This window comes from Heterodontus francisci, chromosome 23 (genome assembly GCF_036365525.1).
Source record: "Heterodontus francisci isolate sHetFra1 chromosome 23, sHetFra1.hap1, whole genome shotgun sequence".
NCBI lineage: Eukaryota > Metazoa > Chordata > Chondrichthyes > Heterodontiformes > Heterodontidae > Heterodontus > Heterodontus francisci.
Window position 1 is genome coordinate 18,476,812 of NC_090393.1, and position 25,089 is coordinate 18,501,900.

Sequence of the window (25,089 nt, forward strand, 5' to 3'; positions counted from 1 at the left end):
CCTGGTGGGGGTCCTCCGTGGATCACAAATTGCCCACAAAGGAGGAACCACCCCCTGTCCCAAGACTGCAGGGAGGGCACCTTGTTTTCCAAGGCATCCTCCCCTCACAGCGGAGGCCCGCCCCGCCACTGGTAAGATCCCAGCAGTAGCGGGAAGAGGCCCTTATTTGGCCTCCGGGTGGGAAGGCCTTCGTCGGCCTAACCCGCAACCAGGATTTTCCGTGGCGGGCAATTTTGCCCCGATTCTCTGGCCCCACTGCCACGAAACCCACCGTCAAGTTGAGCACAAAATCCAGCCCATAAAATTAGCTTTTCAGGACTAGTGATGGGTGTTTAGCAATAATTCTGAAGTTAGTACGTCGTTAAAAACCAAGTTTCACGTCATTCAACAAGTTGCAACCTTTTCAAGAGTGTTTACAGTGACACTAATGGCAGATGAGTGGAAGTTCTCATCAATTCCATTGATTTCTTGATTGCAGTCTGTTGAGGGGGTGTCTCAACAGTGCAGCCTCTGGAAAAGCATAGAATCTCTGACATCTGGATTTCTGCAGCATTTTGTGCATGTACATACTCCAGTTACTGTTAGTTTCAGAGGAGTAATGATGATGAGTCGTATACCATGCAAAGAAAATATTTTTTAAGGAATCTAATGAAGGATGTGGAATATGTTCGTTTATCAATTTTCAATAAACACAGCACTCAGCAGGCAGCATCATTCGAAACAGTAATAGAGCTAATAGGCTGAATTTTCATATCTCACTGTGGGCAGGAACAGAGGCGGGTGGGGGATGAAAATACTGGAGCTGGCCAGCGTGCCAGTTTCCTGATCCTATTTCCAGTGCCGGCGACTTTCACCAACTCGGGGGGGACGGCAGCCCTAAGATCCTGCCTGATCCATTAACAGCAACAATTAACATTGTTAAAGAGCTCATTAAAAGCTCATTTAGGAGCATATTCTGATTTTGATGGGGGTGTGTAGGCTTCATGCGCTATCTGCGGCAGACCACGTGAATGGAGGTGGACAAACAGTAGGAAGCCAGTCATGGTTGCTCCCGGGAATTAGGTGGACCGCATGAAAAGATGAACGGCGCAGAGGGGCACTTGGCCATTGGCACATAAGTGCCATTGAATCATTGCAGATTGCGGGCAGAGTGGGCAGTAAGCGCTCGGGCAGTGCAGGGGCTTGTCGCCCTTCTAGCATCATGGAGACATAAGAGGAGGGGGCAAGGCTGCCAAACACATTGGGAGGCTACCTGAGCACAAGGAAGGCAGCAGCTGGCAAAGGGGGCACAACTCTCAGGAGGGCAGTGGAGAGGGACGAGGAGCAGGAAGGACACAGAGGCCATACCTTCAGTATCGGATCTACTGCCAAAGAGGGAGCTACCTGGAAATGACTGAGAATGTGCTGCAGGGGACACGACTCTCCAGGCAGGTGGTCACAGACATCTGTGCTCTCGTTGCCTAAGACCTCACACCTCTGTACTGCACGCCATGCCCTGCCAGTAGCCGTCAAAGTCACTGTGGCCTTGAACTTCTTCGCTTCTGGCTGCACACCGCTGCATCTTGCGGGTCACTGATGCCCTATTTACAAGAGGTGGACAGTACCAGACGGACATGGCCTCACAGGCACAGAGGGCAGTAGGATTCACCTACATCACTGGATTGACCCTGGTACTGGGCATCATCGATTGCACCCATGTGGCCATCAAGACACCCAGTGACTGACCAGTCAGATTTATCAACAGGAAGGGCTTTCTCTCCCTCAACGTTGAGCTGGTCTGCGGCCACAACAAGAGCTTCCTCCCTTTCTGCACTCACTTTCCAAGGTTCAGAACAAATATGTTCCCACAAAGAAAAAGGATGGGGTTCCCAAATCTAGAGTCCCCTGCATGGCAAGGAACATACAGGGTAGAATAAGGCAAAAATAGGGAAACTTAGGTCAAACACCAAGAGTTCAATATTAATGTCCCTTCTAAATTTTTTTTTGTTCTGTGCCGCCTGTTTATTTGAATGCATGGTTTCTTTAATTTTTTTTTCATGGCCAACCTCACGTGGTATCTTAAAGGAGACAACTTGTGAGCGGCCTGTGTCGCACCTTCTGTGTTGCTGCATGGCCGGGCATGCAGCTTACAGGGGATGTTGTTCAATACTGCTGAAAGCTTACAAGCGTATAGAATGTGCAGGGGTAAAATTAAAAAGGAAATTAAGAAACCTAAGAGAGGGCATGAAAAAGTACTATCAAGTAAAATACATACATAAAGAGCAAGAGGATAACTAAGGAAAGAGTAGGGCCAATTAGAGACCAAAAAGGTAACCTATGTGTGGAGGCAGAAGACATGCGCATGGCTCTTAATGAATACTTTGCATCTGTCTTCACAAAAGAGGGTGATGATGCAGACATTATAATTAAGGAGGTGTGTGAAATACTGGATGGGATAAACATAGTGAGTGAGGAAATGGTAAGGGGTTTAGCATTTTTGAAAGTAAATAAATTGCCAGGCCCAGATGAAATGTCTCCCGGACAGCTAAGAGAAGCAATGTCGGACCATAATTTTCCAAGCCTCTCTGGCTACAGGCATGGTGCCAGAGGACTGGTAGTGTTATACCATTCTTTAAAAGGGAGAAAGGAAAAGATAGAGTAATTACGGGCCAGTCAGCCTTTCCTCAGTGGTGGACAAATTATTGAACAAATTCTGAGGGACAGTAGAAGTCATAATTTACAAAGGCACGGATTTATCCAGGACAGTCAGCCTGGATTTGTTAAGGGAAAGTCAGTCTGACTAACTTGATTTTTGAGGTGTGACAAGGAGGGTCGATGAGGGTACCACCTTTGATGAATTTAGCAAGGTTTTTGACAAAGTCTCACATGGCAGATTGATCAAAAAGGTAAAAGCCCATGGGATCCAAGGCAAGTGGCAAGTTGAATCCAAAATTGGCTTAGTGAAAGGAAGCAAAGATAATGGTCGATGGGTATTTTTGTGACCCGAAGGCTGTTTCCATGGGGTTCTGTACTAGGCTCCTCGCTTTTCATGGATTATATCAATGAGTTAGACTTAAATATATGGGGCATAATAGAAGTTTACAGGTGATACAAAAATTGGCCATGTGGTTGATAAGGAAGAAAGCTGTAGATTGCAGGACAATATCAATGGACTGGTCAGGTTGGCAGAAAAATGGCAAATGGAATTCAATCCAGAGAAGTGTGAAGTAATGCACTTGGGGAGGGCAAACAAGGCAAGGGAATACACAATAAATGGTAGGATACTGAGAACTGTAGAGGAACAGAAGAACCTGTCCTGATGATAGCAGGACAGGTAGAAAAGGTGGTTAAGAAGACATATTTTCCTTCAATAACCATGGCATAGAATCTAGGAGCAGGGAGGTTATGCTAGAAATGTAGGCCACAGGTAGAGTACTGTGTACAGTTCTGGTCATTGCATTACAGGAAGAGTGGGTACAAAGGAGATTTACAAGGATGTTACCAGGAATGGAGAATTTTAGCTATAAGGAAAAACTGGATAAGCTGGGGTTGTTTTCTTTGGAACAGAGGAGGTTGAAGGAGATTTAATTGCAGTGTTTAAATTGTGAGGGGTCTGAATAGAGTTGATAGGAAGGACCTATTTCCCTTAGCAGAGAGGTCAGTAACCTGGGGACTTGGATTTAAAGTAATTGGTAGAAGGATTAGAGGGGCGTTGAAAACTTTTTTCACCCAGAAGGTATTCGGAGTCTGGAACTCACTACCTTAAAGGATGATAGAGGCAAAAGCCCACATTTTAAAAAAAACTTTGATGTGCACTTGAAGTTCCGTAACCTACAAGGCTACAGACCCAGAGCTGGAAAGTGGGATTAGGCTGGACAGCTCTTTTTGACCAGCACAGACACAATGGGCCAAATGGCCTCTGTCTGTGTCGTAAATTTCCATAATTCTATGATTTGGCAGACCCTTTAAACAAAGTGCTGGCTCCTCCTGCAGTAAACAGTTTTGCTGCATGTATTTCTGATGGTGGCCAGACTCATTCTGTGTTGGTGTTTTTTGTTGTTTTATCCTCCTTTTCCTTCCTCTAGTTTGCCATGGTGGAGGTGATGGTAACCAGTCTGATGGATGCCTGGGGAAAGAATCTGCTTCATTTCTTCAAACGCAAAGAGATTGTGGTTCTTGTCACCTGTTCTGTAGCTTTTATGCTTGGGATTCCCAATGTCACCCAGGTACCTTCAATTCTTTCTGCTACAACATTTTAAGCAAACATGTGCAGGAAACACATCAGGATTGGCTGTTGTACATCATCTTTATCCAGCAGACAGGCAATATCATATCATACTCTAGCAACTTAATCAAAATTACCTTGCTGTTTGAGTAAACAGTGTAGTCAATGATTGTAAACAGAGAGCCCAATAACTAGTTAAACACTAGTGTAGCTCATGAATCGTAACTTGGTCCCCTTGTATTTATTGGATGCTCTGATCTCTCGTACTGCTACATGCTGGTTATGTGGAAGGTAGAATTTCCTGAGATCAGCTAGCTCAGCAGCCATCAAGAATTAGACCTAGGGGTTCCTATTCTGTACAGCCCAGTGCCATAACAAATTGTGATGAGCCTTTGGGGAGCTGTAGTGCCAAAATTCACTGTAAATTGTGTTTCCTTGGGGTTAGCATTTTTGTTGCATAGTGATCAAGCTTCACTACTGTCTTGCAACACAGATCAAAAGCTAGAAACAATAAATACTGGAAATCTGAACTAAAAACAGAAAATGCTGGAAATACGCAGCAGATCCATCAGGACAAGTCTACACTCAAGTAATTCCTCTTTTCAGATTTTGAAGGACCTGTTGTACGTTTCCAGAATTTTCTTTTAATACTTTTTGTAGTATCCTTTAAAACTTCAGGATTCTTTTTAGAAATGAGATTTAAGCATTGTGTAAAGCTAGAGGTAATTAAGTGACTTTTGCATTTTTTTTAAAGGGTGGAATTTATTTATTCCAACTGATGGACCATTACACAGCTGTCGTCTCGCTCATGTTCCTGGCTTTCTTTGAAGTTTTGGCCATTTGTTGGTTTTATGGTACAGTCTTCATTTTGCCTTGCCAATAATTATTTGACTGCTACTATGCTCTGCCCTTGTCTTCCTTTTTTTTTATTCGTTCATGGGATGTGGGCGTCGCAGCCAGGCCAGCATTTATTGTCCATCCCTATTTGCCCATGAGAAGGTGGTGGTGAGTCGCCACATTGAACATCTGCAGTCCATGTTGGGTAGGTACACCTACAGTGCTGTTAGGAAGGGAGTTCCAGGATTTTGACCCAGTGACAGTGAAGGAACGGCGATATAGTTCCAAGTCAGGGTGGTGTGTGACTTGGAGGGGAACTTGCAGGTGGTGGTGTTCCCTTGCATTTGCTGCCCTTGTCCTTCAAGGTGGAATTCCGTCACGTTCCTTTGTCTAATTCTTGTCCTCCACCCCATCCACTTTCATTTCTTTCCCTTGATGTTTGTTGTCTGCCTGAAGCAATCCAACAATAACACTGACGAGCTAAGTGTCAGTGCAAAGAGGGCAGATCAATTGCAAATGAACCGTTTATTAACTTTGAACCAGTAATGGATCATTTTCTTCCCAACGATTCAAAATCCCAAATATACAACTCCAATGTTATGTTTCTTACATACAACAGTGATTACACTTCAGAAGTATTTCATTGGCTGTAAAGCACTTTGAGACGTCTGGTAGTCATGAAGACACTATATAAATGCAAGTCTTTCTTTTTCTCATGCTATTTCTCCTATTTTCCATGGACTTTTCCACAAATGCAGTCACATGCTGAATTCCAATCATGATCTTCACATTATGTGCACAACCTGTAATGAACTGTTCATTTCAAGGGAAGAGCACAACAAAATGCAAAATCAAATCTGTTATGTTGGTTCAGAACTTTAAAAATTGAAAGATAAATAAGGGATCTGGTAATATTGGTTCTCATCCAGAATGATGCTTTTGCAACATATATCCTGTACATGGTTAATCTTTTTTTTAGAGATGCAGCACTGAAACAGGCCCTTCGGCCCACCGAGTCTGTGCCGACCAACAACCACCCATTTTATACTAACCCTGCAGTAATCCCATATTCCCTATCACCTCCCTACACTAGGGGCAATTTACAACGGCCAATTTACCTATCACCTGCAAGTCTTTTGGATGTGGGAGGAAACCGGAGCACCTGGGGAAAACCCATGCAGACACAGGGAGAACTTGCAAACTCCGCACAGGCAGTACCCAGAATCGAACCCGGGTCCCTGGAGCTGTGAGGCTGCGGTGCTAACCACTGCGCCACTGTGCCGTCCTAAATCCTGTAATCCATTCCAAAATTCAATTATACATCAATCTCAATGGCCTCATCCCACCTTATCTGTGGATTGTCTGCCAGCCCGACACGCCAGCTCACACCCTAGGCTTTACTGACTGTTGGCCCCTTTCCATCCACATCTGTGGCTGAGTCTTCAGCAATATTCCCTCTAACATCTGCATGCTGTGCGCTGCCAGTTTATTCCACTGTGCAGTTGCATTGCTGCACAGCCAAGCACCTGCGCAGATAAGATGGAACATTGGTCTTCAGCAATTAAGACTGTAGTCTGGAATGCAATATCCCATTATATCATATCATGTATACTTCCCCTCCGTCAACACATATTTATTGAACATGATTCAATCACCTACTCTAACTCTTCTCTCAACTGCACCATATCTGATATTTCTTTCATTGCGCAAAGTGTCTCTAGACATTTCATGGATTGAAATAGCAGTTAAGGGAGAGAGATCTATGTGCTTTGTGCTGCCTCCCCCTGATTTACCCCTGTTTTAAGTTTCAGAATTTGTGATTTGAGGCAGTCTGGGAATGGGAAAATCTTGTGTCCTGAAATGAGGGGGTTTACTGCTCACAATGCACTATCCCTATTCATGGTGTCACAAGAGTAGAACTTTGCAATGTCATACGACCAGAAGGTTCTAGGGGGCAAATAATGTCTGGTACATGGACTTCCTCCAACCAACCATCTACTGCTTAAACAGGGTAACAATGAGTGACTGACTGAACACCACTGGGCTTAATGTTTCGGCTTTTTTCATTCTTTCACGGGATGTGGGCATTGCTGGCTAGGTCAGCATTTATTGCCTATCCCTAATTGCCCTGGAGAAGGTGGTGATAAGCCACCTTCTTGAACCGCTTAAGTCCATGTGATGTAGGTACCTCCATAGTGCTGTTAGGAAGGAATTCCAGGATTTTGAACAGCAACAGTGAAGGAACGGCGATATAGTTCCAAGTCACGATGGTGTGGCTTGGAGGGGAACTTGCAGGTGGTGGTGTTCCCATGCATCTGCTGCCCTTGTTCTTCTTGGTGGTAGAGGTAGCGGGTTTGGATGTTTGTCGAAGGAGCCTTAGTGAGTTGCTGCAGTGCATCTTATATATGGTACACACTGTTGCCACTGTGCGTCAGTGGTGAAGGGAGGAAATGTTGAAGGTGGTGGATGGGGTGCCAATCAAGCAGGCTGTTTTGTCCTGGATGGTGTCGAATTTCTTGAGTGTTGTTGGAGTTGCACTCATCCAGGCAAGTGGAGAGTATTCCATCGCACTTCTGACTTGTGCTTTGTAGATGGTGGACAGGCTTTGGGGAGTCAGGAGGTGAGTTACTCACCACAGAATTCCCAGACTCTGACCTGCTCTTGTAGCCACAGTATTTATATGGCTACTCCAGTTCAGTTTCTGGTCAATGGTAACCCCCAGGATGTTGATGGTGGGGAATTCAGCGATAGTAATGCCATTAAATGTAAAGGGGAGATGGTTGGACTCTGTTGTTGGAGATAGTCATTGCCTGGCACTTGTGATGCGCGAATATAATTTGTCACTTATCAGCCCAAGCCTGATTGTTGTCCAGATCTTGCTGCATATGGACACAGGCGGCATCAGTATCTGAGGAGTTGTGAATGGTGCTGAACATTGTGCAATCATCGGCAAACATCCCCACTTCTGACCTTATGATGGAGGGAATGTCATTGATGAAGCACCTGAAGATGGTTGGGCCTGGGACACAACTCTGAGGAACCCCCGCAGTGATGGCCTGGGACTGAGATGATTGACCTCCAACAACCACAACCATCTTTCTTTGTGCTAGGTATGACTCCAACCAACTGAGTTTTCCCCCCCGATTCCCACTGACTCCAGATTTGCTAGGGCCCCTTGATGCCACATTCGGTCAGAAGCTGCCTTGATGTCAAGGGCAGTCACTCTCACCTCACCTCTGGAGTTCAGCTCTTCTGTCCATTTTTGGACCAAGGCTGTAATGAGGTCAGGAGCTGAGTGGCCCTGCCGGAACCCAAACTGAGCTTTGGTGAGCAGGTTATTGCTGAGTAAGTGCCGCTTGATAGCACTGTCGACAACACCCTCCATCACTTTACTGATGATCGAGAGTAGACTGATGGGGTGGTAATTCTCCGGGTTGTATTTGTCCTGCTTTTTGTGTACAGGACATACCTGGGCAATTATCCACATTGTCGGCTAGATGCCAGTGTTGTGGGTGTGGCCCAATCTGGAGCACAAGTCTTCAGTACTATTGCCAGAATGTTGTCAGGGCCCATAGCCTTTGCAGTATCAGGCATAATTATGTCATAATTTAGTCGACTATACACATCCTCTTTAAGGCAAGATGTTGTTTATAAGACAAAATCTGTTTATAGAACAACAGATTCATTAAGTCCTGTGTTTGATCCTATTGCAGGTGTCCGTAGATTATCTGCCAACTATAAGGAAATGCTGGGGAGTCCTCCAAATCTGTATTTCAAGCTGTGCTGGTGGGTTGCTTCTCCACTGCTTGTCACAGTGAGTAACTAACCTTTTCTAATAACTTTTCTCACCCGTGGCATCTCCTGCTGGAGTAAAGGGAAATTAAATTACTTTCATTATGGGGATTCCTGTGAGACATTGTCCTATGTGAATTGACTATTGATGCTCACGTAAAGCTGACACAGAGAGGAAGATTTTGACTATTGTGCGACTGACCAGTGGAGCACGCCAGCCGATCACCTGATGCTGCGGTTTGCTGGTTCCAGGCCAGCGCAGAATCTGACAACCCAGCTGGCAGGATGGTAGGTCCAGAGGTGAGGTTTTGGCAGCAGAGACCCACATTATTTTCTGGAACTCGGAGGAGCAAACTTGCTTTTGCTGGCCCCACAAAAGTAATTTTAAACTTAACCACTCAGGTGCCTCTTCTGATTTAAATCGGGCATGGAGTGCATGCTTCACCTAGCTGTCTTAATAAAATGGCAATCGTAGACCTATGCACATCATAGGACTCCGATTTGATTATTAAAAAGGTCTACTGCTTGAAACGGTTATTTTTATGCAAAAAAAAGTGGGACAGAAACCCAACCAACCTTGGATTCATATTTTTCTTACGTGTCTGACACAATGTGAGAAAAGTTGGTAAACAATTTTGTTAATTTAAAAAAAAATTAATTGCTTTTAAACAAAAGCACTGGACTTAAGTCCAAACAGGGGAGTGAGGATCCTCTTCAGGCCTGCTGGGAAAGGGGGCCATTATTAGGTATTCAAGACTCCAACGAGGGATTGAAACAAAAACCCAACTGCAGACTCTGAATATCTGAAACAAAAAATAGAAAATGGGATCATTCAGCCAGTCGGGTGCAGCATCTGGGTAGAGAAGTGACAAGTTAACATTTCAGACATTTTCCTTCATCAAAAGCCTGAGTGTGAAATACTATTCATGCGACAACAAGGAAGATTTGACATGGTTCCTTTTCAGAGGTGGGAAGGTATAAGCAGCAGGGGCTCGTATGGGCCATTCACATCAGGAGCCCAAGACCAGGAGTAGGGGGAATGAAATATCAGACAGGATTGCCAAAATAGAAGATGGTGGCACAAGAAACCATGCGCATCAGGGCCAGGAGAGGCCCATGACCAGTAGCAGCGGCAGGTCAGAGGAGGCCTGAAATGTCCAATAGGGGTGGTATGGGAGGGAAAGGTTAGTGTTAAGGTTTAAAAAATTAAAAGGAAGCTTTAGTGCTCAGTGGCAGGCTGGAAGTTGGGAAACTTTTTAAAAACTTCACCTTGGAGACACCCAGTGGTCAAGGCTGTACCTGCAGGCAGATTCAAGGTATGTTCAAAAAATCAGAATTAACAGACTGTCACATCAATAGGAAACTACTATTTCAGTCTTGATAGAGCAGGCATCACTAGATGTACTATAGATGTGGACTGAATTAACACAAATGTCCATAAAGACATACATTATTTAATAAGACGTGGACATGGGAATTTATAATTGGAGGAAGGTGACACAAATGTGACAAAAAGTGACAGGAAGTGTAGTAGATGTATAATTTTTGAGAAATCGTATGACAATTTGAGAAACTGAAGTACAGTTAGTTGGAATATTGACTTTATCTGCAGTAAAAAGCTTAGGAGTTGGAAGATGGAAAGCTGAAGTACTACTGGCTTACTTTTATTTATTTAGAGATACAGCACTGAAACAGGCCCTTCGGCCCACCGAGTCTGTGCCGACCATCAACCTCCCATTTATACTAATCCTACATTCCTACCACATTCCCACCTGTCCCTATATTCCCCTACGACCTACCTATACTAGGGGCAATTTATAATGGCCAATTTACCTATCAACCTGCAAGTCTTTTGGTGGTGGGAGGAAACCGGAGCACCCGCAGAAAACCCACGCAGACACAGGGAGAACTTGCAAACTCCGCACAGGCAGTACCCAGAATCGAACCCGAGTCGCTGGAGCTGTGAGGCTGCGGTGCTAACCACTGCGCCACTGTGCCGCTTGATGGTGTAATTATATTGTAACAAGTTTTATAGACAGTTTTCTTTCATAAATATGGTCCTAGTTACACACAAGTGTAATGAAAATGTAAAACAAAGTAAATTTTGAAGTCAGGAAGTGCACACAGTCACGAGGATTCTAATCTGTGGATAAGCTGAAACCCCCTTTAGTGAATGATGATTTGAATTGTAATCTCCTTTTTCTGTTTCCTCAATTTGTTGCAAACAACATGCAATTCATTGAGGTTTGGAGTTATTGAAGAGGACCATTTATAAATAGTTGAGGCTAAATCATGCTGGAATTAGCACCTTTTTCCTCCCCCTCCCCCCTTCTAGACACTCAGAATTTTCTGTCTTCCTTTCTTGAAGGTGCTGACTCTTGCTGCTATGGTACCCATTCCCTATCTTGCCCAAATGCCATTGCTTGATTTCTGAACTCTGACAGTGAACTTTGGCAGGCTATTTGACCACTGAGGCCATCACAGCCAAGCCATTTACTGTCCTCAGCAGACCTCCACACATGTACACTTTCCAGCAGAAGTCACTGAATAATCAGAAGTGAGATAAAAACAGAAAGTTCTGGAAATACTCAGCAGGTCTGGCAGCATTTGTGGAGAGAGAAACAGAGTTGTCGTTTCAAGTCGGATGTGACTCTTCAGAACTGGGAATCAGAAGTTTGAACACTTTCAGTAGGGTTCCTCTAACCTAGGGCCACTAAGGCCAGTTATACTAATCTACCTGTAGGTCCAGCTGAGATCAGTTAACTCAGACTGGAAAATAAATTTGGGACTTCCTGGTGTGTACGTAATGCCTTTGCTTACCAGGCTATGAATGGGAAATACATGCTGGTTTATTATTGTTTCTTACCTGTGTTCCTTTTTCCGGTACACAAACTCTTCCTGGCCTGTTCCCCAGTGATAGTATTGCCGCTCATGATTTAAACAAGAAGAAAACAAAATACCTTATTTTTCCAAAAAAGGACTTTAAATTTGATCATTATTTGTTTTTTTTTTGAAAGCGGGTCCAGATAGCGACACTTGTTCTTTAAAGTGTGAACAAGTTCTATCTCTTCTGATGCCCAGGGGTAAATGCATGACCTGGTGTGGGGCTGGACCATACAGATCGGGAATGTCCCAGCTTAGATCACTGATCTGAAATTAGTTAGTTTAGTTAAGTGAAGCAGTGGTGGCACTATCAAAACTGGCCTTCGTGTTCTACAGAGGGATGAGGGGCAAAGTCGGAAATTGGGAATATCGGATGACTCTGCTGGGGGAGAAAGAATAACTTGCATGTGAAGAATGGCCACTTGGACAAGGTAGCAGAGTGGCCAGCACCTGTATAACTGTAGCCCAGTATCTCACTGCTTTCAAAGATGGGGGGTGGGGGAAATGTGAAGGATATTTCATCACGGTTATTTATCCTAAAATTGGATTTAACTGTTCTCAAACCTTTTTTGAATAGTCTGGAGACAAGTAGCCTCTAATGTCCTGTGTGTTGATTTCCTGCAGATTATCCTTGTGTCCAGCATAATCCGCTATGCCCCTGCCCGATACGGTAAAACATACACCTATCCACCCTGGGCTGAGGGCCTTGGCTGGATTATTTCCCTCTGTTCAATCATCTGGATCCCGCTCGGAGCTGCACACACCCTGTATACTAGCAAAGGCTCGTTTATTCAGGTGAGAGTGATGGAGGGAGGGACGGAGGGTGGAGAGGTGGTTTTATTGTGCTGCATATATAGATATTACTGTGAAGATCAAGACTTGCAATTTCTGCCATCTTGCATAGTACTGAATCAATGCAGTTGCAATGGTAAAAGATTACAAGTATTGCAGTATTAGGTTATCCATCTTCCCCTGCAGACCAATATTACACAAACAAAGCAGCCTATTTAAACTAGACGTATAAAATATGTATTTTCTCTCCTTACTAACCCCTATTCAAGAGACTGTGATTCATGTACAATCTCACAAGCAATGACATATCCAGCTAGAGTGGCCATTCATCTAGAAGCATAGGTAATGGTTGTCAGCAGATGACTTGACTGTAAGGATACAAACAATCATGTGCTCAGTTGAAATTCACTCATACACACTTTCCAACAGGTTCCTCAGATAATGATCAGGAGTGGGAACCTGGAAAACTGTTTTTAATTCAGCTGTATCAAATTTTTTCTACTTCACATGCGCAGAAACCCATCGCCATGCTTTTGCAGCTGTGGTGAGAATTCCACATAGGTAAAGATTCTGTTTGCTGGATGTGGAATGCAGAGTTTCTCGCTATAGATCCACTCACCACTCAACCCAAGTCCAGAGAATTCACACTCAGGTTGGCAAATGCCAAGATTGCCCCAAGTGTGCACAGGGGCATTGCTGGAGTTTAACCAGCTAAAGGTGTCTGCTGGTGTTCACTGAGTGGACTCTTCTGTTAAGACTGGGTATCTGGGGGAGGCAATGGAATGCAACCCATGCCCTTCGAACCATATTGTGGAGGTGTTGATGTCTTTAGGAAAGAAGAAAGTTTACCAGAAATTAAATTATGATCAACTGAATACAGAGCTGTAAACAATATAATCATTTATGTTGATCAGGTTATTGTGGCAATTCACATAATATTCACTTGCACTTGCACAGTGTGTACCATATACAATATGCATTGCAGCAACTCACCAAGGCTTCTTCGAGCACCTTCCAAACCTGCAACATCAACTACTTAGAAGGACAAGGGCAGCAGGTGCAAGTTCCCCTCCAAGTAACACACCATCCTGACTTGGAACTATATCACCATTCCGTCACTGTTGCTGAGTCAAAATCCTGGAACTACCTTCCTAACAGCACTGTGGGTGTACCCACACCAGATGGACTGCAGCGGTTCAATAAGGCAGCTCATTGCCATCTTCTCGAGGGCAATTGGGGATGGACAACAAATGTTGGCCTTGCCAGTGACACCCACATCTCATGAAAGAATATAAAAAATCTTCCAGCAAAGGTTGCTGGGTAGGGATCCAGAGTAGGAGCCTTGGTAATTTTTCACGGACTGCTGGTACTTGAAGTCATGTCCACAGTCAGCTCCCAGAGGGATGAACGGAACAAAATTGTGGTATTAGAAGGAAGGTATGCATGAACTCATTGAGGGAGATCAAGCTGAAACCCCAGGGAAATGGTAAAACCAATGCAAAACTGCGTAAATGGCTAAAAGTGGCCTTTGACATAATTTGTCCAGGTGTTCCACTGACCTCCTATGGAAGTTGCAGCACGAGATCAGGCCTACCCCATGTAAATTCAGGGCTGTAAACTTTATGCATTTTCAACAAGGTCATATTTAATGTAAATAAAACAGATTTTCTTTGCTTGTCTTTCAGCGCCTTTGTTCTTCAGTATCTCCAGTCAATGATGTAGTTCCAACAGAAAACCAGGATTTGGTGGTCAAATTGAAGTCCGGCATGTACAGGCCTTCATGTTCTACCATCCATACTGACAGGATTGACCTCTCTAAAGAAACTGGCATGTGATTTTTTTTTTAAACTTATGGAAGGAGTCTTTGGGAAAATTAGTTACACTGAAATTTTCTTTGCTTACAGTAAAGCTACTAAAGACAAAATAGGCATATTCTGGTGGTATGGTGACAAACTTATTTCACTTTTTGTTTTGGAATTGTGTGGTTATATATAATTAGCCACTCTGTTCCTGTGTGAAAATATTCCCAGGGAATGTAATAGCAATGTGCTTACTATGTGGAGGCAAGTGGACAGCATGGAGTAAGTAGCAGTTAATACCAGGGAATAGCAGGCACAATGGTGGTTGGTAAAACTGTGTTGGCACTGGGCTTATTGAGGAAAAATATGTAAAATTATACTGCAAAATGTAATGGCAATATTACAGCCTACTGATTCAATTCATCACCTCCAATTACAGTTACCACTACGACCCGTACTTCACCCTGTGTTGTACATCTTGAAATACTCTCAACAGACACAGTCCAAACTTTTTCCAAATATTAATGAAAACACTCAAATGAGTGTATTTTTTGAGTATTATCATGGCTCATACACATTGTCATATATGATGGAAATCACATTCAATCAAGGGATGGGGTACTAAGTAGGGTCAGCGAGACTAAAATTTATGTGGGGCCACAGAATAACACTTAGCGCGAGAACAACTCACAAAGGAAGGAGACAGGGCACAGAACCATTCATTAATAGGAATTATAAGCCAATCCCTTTATCATCTGATGTGCTGACACAAGGAACTCAACAACACAAGAAATAGGAGCAGGAGTAGACCATATGGCCCATCAAGCCTGCTCTGCCATTCAATATGATCATGGCTGATCTGAGGCTTCAACTCCACTTAAAATGATTAGTAAGCTTATTAAAATTCCTATTCGATTTACTAAAACAATTGGCCCTTTTATGAAAATTACTTCTAGGTGACTTCTCAAAATTAAACTTTTGGTAATTCTTTCAATTAAATTAAAAGCTGTAAACTCCCATCTGCATCCTCCTGGTGTACAATCAATTGCTCTGCATTAGTAATCATTGCTGTTAACTCACTACTATTCCTGCAGATTGCTGTCATCCCTGGCCCTCGGGTCATACACCCACTTACATCCAAACTGGATGTCGCTACAGACTGTACATGAGTCGCCACTACAGATGTTAAATTAATACAAGTATTCTTGCTCTTCTGAAGGGCTATAACCTCTGCTGATCTCCTCTTATCAGAGATTTGTTTATTGGTTTTTGATGTTAAAACCTTAGCTATCATCATGTTGATATTACGATAGTCTTTATACTTAATCTGAAGCTCAAGGAGGAGTTTAATTTCCCCACCAGCCATGTAAATTTCCTACCTTTTTGAGGGGGAATATTCCTTTCAATTCTCTACACATTGCATATCTTGACATGCTGATGGTATTCATGGTGGCTCAAACCTCTGAGTCTTAAGTTTCAGTCCGTATATATTATATAGGAATCCCTCCACCAAATTATCTTGTTTCTTTCCATTGCACTTAGCATAATGACAGGCTACACGTGGTAGTGTCCCTCTTTCACACATTTATTGCAGATGGTAAAAAAGGCCTTAATTAAATGCTCGGTTTTTAAGATGTTTCTTTAAAAGACTAATCAAGTTAAAAAATCTCCTTGCAAGAGGTACACATTAATTGATCCCAAGGATAATGGATCCTGATTGCATTTAAATTGTCCAAATTTCACTTATCCTTGTGGTGGCAGAGGGGAACTCCAACTCATCTCTTATATGACCTTCCTACAACATCCCTATCCTTACTGAAAACCATGTTAAAAGTGTTAAAATTCTCAACATTTTCACTGGGTATTATTTTAAGGCTCGAGTTGTATAACATAAAATTGCCAAAAGCTTCAGGATCCCAGATAATACAAATATCCTTTGGGCTCACTTTATCTTGATTCACATTGTCCACGTATTAGGAAGAGATTCTTCTCACTCTAACATCAATCACAGGAATCTTAATAGGCTTTTTAAAGGGTATTATAAAATGAGCCGCATAAATTTAAGTGAAAGAGTACTTAAAAATGGGCAGCACTAGACTGGCAGGTGCAGCTCTACCTTCCTCACAGCTAAAACAAATAGAATATTTAACACCTTTTGTTGCTGGAGGGTTTGTTACAAAAACAGGAACGTTGTTGATCTAGTTCATGAACCCTATTAAGGGTTTTGCCTTAATAGACTGTCCATTTGCTTCTCTTAAACTCCTTTGTCCCTCACGCTGCAAGGATCAATGTCTCTGCAGATTACTGCCATGCCAATTTGATTTCTGTGCATCAGTCGTTTAGCCAACAAAATCAAAGATCAATTAAAAGTCTCAATTAAAATAAAAACTAAGATTTCAAAATTAAAACTCAATAACATTGCTTCCAGTAGGACCACGAGAGGTAAGACTCGCTTTGAACAAGAAATTCATAGCTTTCTCCACTGATAATGTCTAAACAACTACTTCACCATTCCACTTTACCGAAGCCCTAATAAAAACACTGGAAGAATGCAGTTTATCTCTCATCGCTAACTCCTCACTGACTCACCATTGTTACTAATTAATATCTCTACTGCTGGTCTAGTTTGATCACCAATGTGCCCAGTTGATTGATCTTGCCCAGAGCTATAATTGGCCTTGGCGCCCCAGGTTAGTGAAGGGAATTCAGCAAGCTTTTCCACTGCTGGCCACTATACATAGACTCCCCTGCATGAGATGCAAGTGTACAGATGGTTGGTTTAGGCAGCCTTGACCATTGCACCCCCAAAACGCTTGAATGAGTTAACAGACAGTGACCAGCGACCAGTGAATTGAAGTTCAGCAGGGAATTAATACATTCAAGAGAGATGGGGATGGCAACAAGTTAGCAAAAAAAAAATCCTTTAAATCTTGGAGAGCTGTGAGGCAGTTAACACTACCCTTCAGCCTGCCCTGACAGCTTAAAGATCTGTTGACCAGCATTCTTTTACGGTAAAATTACAACAAAAATACTTAAATCATTTACCCTGCAATTTCTATACATTTTTAATGGACATTTTAGAAAGTAAGTATTTATTCGATGCAACCGGTGAGTGTTAGAGATAGAAATGAAATTTTTATCAAAGTTTTATAACCAGAATCTGCTTATGTTGTCTGTCTTAACCATGTATACGTGCAATTCAATTTTTAGTTTTCAATGCAATGCAGTGAATATTCATTGTTTTAATGAGACCTAGGATGACTGTTTGCAGTTTTAAATAAACAGAAATGCTGAGTGGAACGTGGGTTTGCCGAGTTCCCAATTTTGCACTGTTGTGTGGAACTGCTGAATGGAAGTCAAACAACTCCCACCCCATGAAGGATAAATTGCTTAGGATGGTGGGTAATTTTGGGAGGGCATTGTTGGGGTTGGGAGTGCAGGGGGGTGGATTAGGTTTGGTTAAAGAGGTCTCAACTGACATTCGCACAACTTTTAATGTCTACCTGAGTGCAGTATGGTGGCCTGTGGAGAATGAGGAGGGTTTTCTTGGTAGCAAGGGGGTGGAATTTGAGGGCATTTATCCTCAACTGGGGGGGAAAAAAGAGTTGAGTCTTCATTTCGTACCGAACCTGGCTCCCAGGTTACAATTTATTTTCTGTGTCTAAAAGAATCATGTTGCATGAATTTGTTCCCTTGTTGTCATATTGGTAATTTCTAATTTTTCTTTAAATTTGAGATCACCAATTTTTTAAATATTTTGTTAAAACAAACCTCTGATAACGTAAACCGGTTACTAAAGCTGCTCTTTTTAACATTTTTTTTGTTCCATAAAGTTGCTGCATAGTATGTTGTAATCAGGAAATGTTGATGAGAATCACTTTGGAATTCAAGTTTGTAATATAAACAATTGGCAGTACTGATTTTCTTTTATTTTCGGGAGGGAGGGAAATAACTTAGTTAATATGTAAGTACTTTATCACATTATTTGTGTTTTAAACTGTGATCTGCATTTACGTTTTTTCTTTACATTCCTGAATACAACTTATCTGCAATAGCTAGCTTTGTGTTTACAGTCACAATTGTGACACACTTATGCATTTATATGTACAATGAATTGTATATTATTTTTAAAAATCTTTTCCAAATGCTGTTTGTGGTTACGTGGATATTAATAACTGCTTAATATTAACCTTATTTTGGGAGATGCAGTTGTCAGCAACTTTCTTCTTGAGAAACAAAACAAGGCCAGTGATCTGTTCACTTCATCAAATGTCAAAACATACAGCTGGATGTTGTGCTCATATCTCGATGGTGGATTTTGTGGCGGTGGTTCCGGAGAATCGGGGCAGAATCGCCCGCCGCAGAACATGGTGTTGGGAATCCTGATTGCGATTCTCCCGGGGCCAGGATAGGCCAACGGTGGCGTTCCCATCCAGAGGCCAAATATGGGCCTCTTCCTGCCACTGCTGGGATCTTACCGGCGGGGAGTGGGTGCTGGGCATCTGCCACACGGAGAGGACGCCTTGGAAAACGAGGTGCCCTCCTTTGTGGGAAATTTGTGGCCCATGGAGGACCCCCATTGGGAATAATGTACCCCTCCTGGGACACCCTTCACCCTGGACCAAATGCCCACCCCCTCACTGGAGCCTTCCGGACTGGCCCTGGCAACCGCACCTTACCCCTACCTGTTTCTGGGGTTCCAGCGCTGGGTCTGGGTCTGTGGTCTCTGCAGTACTGGCAGTGGCCACCGCTTTCGGTGGCATTGCCAATACTGCTGAATTGCTGGCCCTGTGATTGGCCGGCAGCTCTTGAGTGTGGATCCCCATCCCTATTAAGGGTTCCCATGTCCTTAAACTTTGACCCCAAATGACTAGCACTGGGAGTCCCACCTCCTGCACAAAATCCCAGCCGTACTGTCTATCCACTAGACCATGCAACCTCAATACTGCCACATCCCACACCTCCCCTTCTAGTACTCCAGTTAACTCCTGAAGCAGGGGGAAAGCTGAGTGATTTCCAGGAGAAAACTGGGACATTTCTCTCCAACGCCATAAGAAGGTTGAGAAAGCTCAGGAAACTGTGAAGACTCAGGACATCATGATGTTGGAAACTTATTTAACTCCCCCCATGTACAGCATCCTCCTCAATTCAGGACATTGTCAAGTCCCACCTGAAGGACTGTAGCAAGCCCAAGCTTAGCACATCTCCCGGTCACCTGATCCAGAGGGCAACAACCCTCTTATAAAACAAGTACCTCCTCACAACTAATCTAACTTTGTGCTTTCATATTTTATAGCTATACTCTCATCCACCCTGAAAAATTTCACCAAATCTACTCAATTTAATCTTCCTTGATTTTTAAAGAGTGACCAACTGCTCCGAACTGAATAACCCTATCCTCATAATGAAGCAATGAAAGATTTGGAACCATCCTTGTTCCCTTCCTTTGCATTCCTATCAGGTTAATGTTGCATATAATTTCAGATTCCTCCATTTTTGTAAAGCCTCAGATTGTTTCAATGAGAATCAGTCTTTCACAGGTTTCCCTTTTTAAGTTAAGTATTTTAGATCTACAGTTTATGGAATGTCCCAGGCTGGGACTCATACTGTTTCTAATCTACACAAACAACTTTGATTCAGAAACACAATGCAAGTTGGTCATAATGGCAGTCAGATGAAACAAGAGAACTACAGAAAGATCTAGACAATGCAGATTCAAATTCAACATAAGTTAGAATCGTAGTATGGTTACAGCCTAGAAGGAGGCCATTTGGCCTGTCATGTCAGTGCCAGCTCTCTGCAAGAACAGCTCATGTAGTCCCAAATACCCAATCTTTTCCCTCTAGCCCTGCAAATTTTTTCACTTCATATAATTATCCAATTCTGTTTTGAAGGCCTCGATTGAATCTGCCTCCACCACACGCTCAGGCAGAATATTTCAGATCCTAACCATGCTCTGCATTTTAAAAAAATAAAGTTTTTCCTTATGTCGCCATTGCTTCTTTTGCCAATCACCTTAAATTGGTATCCTCTGGTTCCCGACCCTTCTGCCAACGGGAATAGTTTCTCCCTATCTACTCTGTCCAGACCCCTCATGATTTTGTAAACCTCTATCAAATCTCCTCTTAATCTTCTCCAAGGAGAACAGACCCAGTTTCTCCAACCTATCCAGGTTACTTATGTTCCTCATCCCTGGAACAATTCGCGTGAATCTTTTCTGCACCCTCTCTAATGCCTTCACATCTTTCCTGAAGTGTGGCGCCCAGAATTGAACACAATACACCAGTTGAGGCCGATCCAGGATTTTATACAGGTTCATCATAACTTCCTTGCTTTTGTACTCTCTACTGCTATTTTTAAAGCTGAGGATCCTGTATGCTTTATTGACCGCTTTCTCAACCTGCCCTGCTAACTTCAATAATTTATGCATATATACCCCCAGGTGCCTCTGCTCCTGCACCCCCTTTAGAATTGTGCCCTTTAATTTATATTGCCTCTCCTTGTTCTTCCTACCAAAATGAATCACTTCACACTCTCTACATTAAATTTCATCTGCCATTTGTCCACCCATTCCTGTCCATGTCCTCTTGAAGTTTATCACTACCCTCTTCACAATAGTTCGAAGTTTTGTGTCATCCGCAAATTTTGAAATTGTGCCCTCTACACCAAAGTCTAGGTCATTAACTCCTGGTTCCCGCACCCCTGCCCAGTTAGTTTAAACCCTCCCCAATAGCACTAGCAAATCGCTCCACAAGAACATTTGACCCGGCACTGTTCAGATGCAACGTGTTCGCCCTGTACAGATTCCATCTCCCCAAAATGTGTTGCAATGCCCCAAGAATCTAAAGCATGCCCTCCCTCCTGCACCGTCTCTCCAGTCACACATGCATCTGCTCTGTCCTCCTATTTATGTACTCACTAGCACTTGGTACTGGGAGTAATTCAGAGATTACTAACTTTGAGGTCCTGCTAGCTAGTTTTTTTCCTAGCTCCGTAAACGCTGCCTGGAGGACCTCATCCCTCTTTCTACCTTTATTGTTGGTACTGATATGGACCACGACTGCTGGCTGTTCACCCTCTCGCCTCGGAATGCTCTGCAGCTGTTCAGTAAAGTCCTCGACCCTGGCACCAGGGAGGCAGCAAACCATCCTGGATTCACGTCTGAGGCCGCAGAAACGCCTGTCTCTTCCCCTAACAACCGAATCCCCTATCACTATTGATTTCCCAATCTTCCTCCTGCCCCCTATACAGCTGAGCCACCTGTGGTGCCATGGACTTGGCTCTGGCTGCACTCTCCAGAAGGACCATCACTCTTATCAGAACTTACTGTTTGGAGAGTGAGATGCACTCAGGGGATTCCTGCATTACCTGCCTTGTCCTCCTTGACTGCCTGGCAGTCACCCATTCCCTCTCTGCCTGCATATCCTTAAACATGCTATCCACAAAACACTCAACCTCGAATGAGCCTCGGCGATGCCAGCTGCTGCTCAAGCCCTGAAACCTGGAGCCCAGGCTGCTGCAACTGATGTCACTTCCTGCACATGTCATTGTACAGGACACAATAAGTGTCCTGGAGTTCCCACATGGAACAGAATGCGCACTCCACGGGACCGAGCTGCCCTGCCATGCCTCTATTTATTAGACTATTAAACTTCTTTTGGGCCTCCTTATCTCGAGAGACAATGGATACGCGCCTGGAGGTGGTCAGTGGTTTGTGAAGCAGCGCCTGGAGTGGCTATAAAGGCCAATTCTGGAGTGACAGGCTCTTCCACAGGTGCTGCAGAGAAATTTGTTTGTTGGCGCTGTTGCACAGTTGGCTCTCCCCTTGCGCCTCTGTCTTTTTTTTTTCCTGCCAACTACCAAGTCTCTTCGACTCGCCACAATTTAGCCCTGTCTTTATGGCTGCCCGCCAGCTCTGGCGAATGCTGGCAACTGACTCCCACGACTTGTGATCAATGTCACACGATTTCATGTCGCGTTTGCAGACGTCTTTATAACGGAGACATGGACGGCCGGTGGGTCTGATACCAGTGGCGAGCTCGCTGTACAATGTGTCTTTGGGGATCCTGCCATCTTCCATGCGGCTCACATGGCCAAGCCATCTCAAGCGCCGCTGACTCAGTAGTGTGTATAAGCTGGGGATGTTGGCCGCTTCAAGGACTTCTGTGTTGGAGATATAGTCCTGCCACCTGATGCCAAGTATTTAACTATTAAACTTACTACTAAAATAAAGACTCACCAGCTACTCACTAATCAGCTGCTTCTCTTGTGCTGACATCACTTTATTTTATATGGAGGATAACTGAAATGTTTTAGTTAACTCTTATTATCTAAAGCCTTAGGTTTTAATTTCCGAAAAATTCTCAAATATGTAGTGTTACAATCCCTTGTTTAATTTTAACCTTATCCCCTAGATCCGATTGATTGATGAGCACTGATTATAATATATGATAAGTTCGAAAATTGACTTCAGTTTTTAGTATTTGTACTAATTAATCAATCTAGCCTTACTTTAAAGTAGATTAATTTAGATTAAATTAAAAGCTTACCAGAAAACTCTCCCCCACATGATTCCTTGGCCCGTGATATCACTTCGCTCCTGGGATGGCCCAATCCCATTCCGCTCTGACTTTCAGCTCCCACTCTTTTTCAATCTCAAGTTCAAGGTCGTATTGGAAGAATATTGTTGCACTAGTGAAAAAGACCTGGGCGTGTCAGTAGACTCAATACTTGCCATGTACAACTGTTGAAAAGGAGCAATCAAAGCAATCAAAAGTTTCTTTTTAAATACTCCATTCAGTCCTAGTTTATAAGGCACAAAGAAAATATACATGGAAGTGGTATAGAGAAGAACCACAGACTTAATCCCTTGTCTCTGAGGACTGGGTTATGAGGAACACTAATTCTTGATACTGGTCTGGAAAGTGCCTCTGCAGCACCTATGAGGAAAAATTAGAAAATTTGAGAGGATACAGATAGCGGAAGTAAAAGCAAAATACTGCAGATGCTAGAAATTGAAATAAAAACAAAAAGTTCTGTAAATACTCAGCAGGTCTGGCAGCATCTGTGGAGAGAAAAGCAGAGTTAACGTTTCAGGTCAGTGACCTTTCATCAGAACAGATAACAGAAGTCCTTATGGTACACACTGCTGCCACTGTGCGTCGGTGGTAGAGGGAGTGAATGTTTGTGGATGGGGTGCCAATTAAGCGGGCTGCTATGTCCTGGATGATGTCGAGCTTTTTGAGTGTTGTTGGAGCTGCACTCATCCAGGCAAGTGGAGAGTATTCCATCACACTCCTGACTTGTGCCTTGCAGATGGTGGACAGGCTTTGGGGAGACAGGAGGTGAGTTACTCGCCACAGGATTCCTAGCCTCTGACCTGCTCTTATAGCCACGGTAATTGTGTGGCTACTCCAGTTCAGTTTCTGGTCAATGGTAACACCCAGGATGTTGATCGTGGGGGATTCAGTGATCGTAATGCCATTGAATGTCAAGGGGAGATGGTCAGATTCTCTCTTGTTGGAGATAGTCATTGCCTGGCACTTGTGTGGTGCGAATGATACTTGCCACTTATCAGCCCAAGCCTGGATATTGTCCAGGTCTTGCTGCATTTCTATATGGACAGTAGTTTGACCGTTTCTATTTCATTTACTACTTTATATACTTTTATAAGGACTTCTGTTATCTGTTCTGATGAAAGATCACTGATCTGAAACGTTAACTCTGCTTCTCTCTCCACAGATGTTGCCAGACCTGCTGAGTATTTTCAGCACTTTTTGTTTTTATTTCAGATTTCCAGTATTTTACTTTTATTTCTGTTATCTGAGGAGTCGTGAATGGTGCTGAACATTGTGCAATCATTAGCGAATATCCCCACTTCTGACCTTATGATTGAAGGAAGGTCATTGATGAAGCAGCTGAAGATGGTTGCGCCTAGGATACTACCCTGAGGAACTCCTGCAATGATGTCTTGGAGCTGAGCTGATTGACCTCCAACAACTACAACCATCTTCCTTTGTGCTAGGTATGACTCTAATCAGCGGAGTGTTTTCCACCTAATTCCCATTGACTCCAGTTTTACTGGGGCTCCTTGATGCCATACTCTGTCGAACACTGCCTTGATGTCAAGGGCAGTCACTCTCACCTCACCTCTTGAATTGAGCTCTTTGGTCCATGTTTGAACCAAGGCTGTAATGAGGTCAGGAGCTGAGTGGCCCTGGCTGAACCCAAACTGAGCGTCACTGCGCAGGTTATTGCTAAGCAAGTGCAGCTTGATGGCACTATTGACGACAATTTCCATCACTTTACTGATGATTGAGAGTAGACTGATGGGGCAGTAATTGGCCAGGTTTGATTTGTCCTGCTTTTTGTGTACAGGACATACCTGGGCAATTTTCCACATTGCCATGTAGATGCCAGTGTTGTAACTGTACTGGAACAGCTTGGCTAGGGGCGCGGCATGTTCTGGAGCACAGGTCTTCAGTACTACTGCCGGAATGTTGTCAGGGCCCCATAGCCTTTTCAGTATCCAGTGCCTTCAGTCGTTTCTTGATATCACGCGGAGTGAATCGAATTGGCTGAAATCTGGCATCTGTGATGCTGGGGACTTCAGGAGGAGGCCAAGATGGATCATCCACTCGGCACTTCTGGCTGAAGATTGTTGCAATTGCTTCAGCCTTATCTTAGTTAAACTTTATCTTGTATCCAATTGATTGTGAGATCCCCAATCCGTTTACAATCTGATATTTTTTTGGATGTTTCAAATGATTGTTGAGAATTGAC

General features: G+C 43.4%; 1 protein-coding gene across 4 annotated transcripts in view; it reads left to right on the top strand.

The window, feature by feature from the left end:
• Positions 1–22,245, top strand: part of LOC137382618 (sodium- and chloride-dependent GABA transporter 1-like) — a 158,137-nt gene extending 135,892 nt beyond the window's left edge. For all 4 annotated transcript variants that reach the window (XM_068054793.1, XM_068054794.1, XM_068054791.1 and 1 more), the window contains 5 exons: positions 4,065–4,205; positions 4,959–5,058; positions 8,755–8,855; positions 12,341–12,511; positions 14,194–22,245. In XM_068054793.1, coding sequence (XP_067910894.1) covers positions 4,065–4,205; positions 4,959–5,058; positions 8,755–8,855; positions 12,341–12,511; positions 14,194–14,343 — 663 coding nt within the window. In that variant the 3' untranslated portion in view covers positions 14,344–22,245. The remainder of the gene's footprint in view (positions 1–4,064; positions 4,206–4,958; positions 5,059–8,754; positions 8,856–12,340; positions 12,512–14,193) is intronic.
• The last annotated feature ends 2,844 nt before the right edge of the window (positions 22,246–25,089 follow it).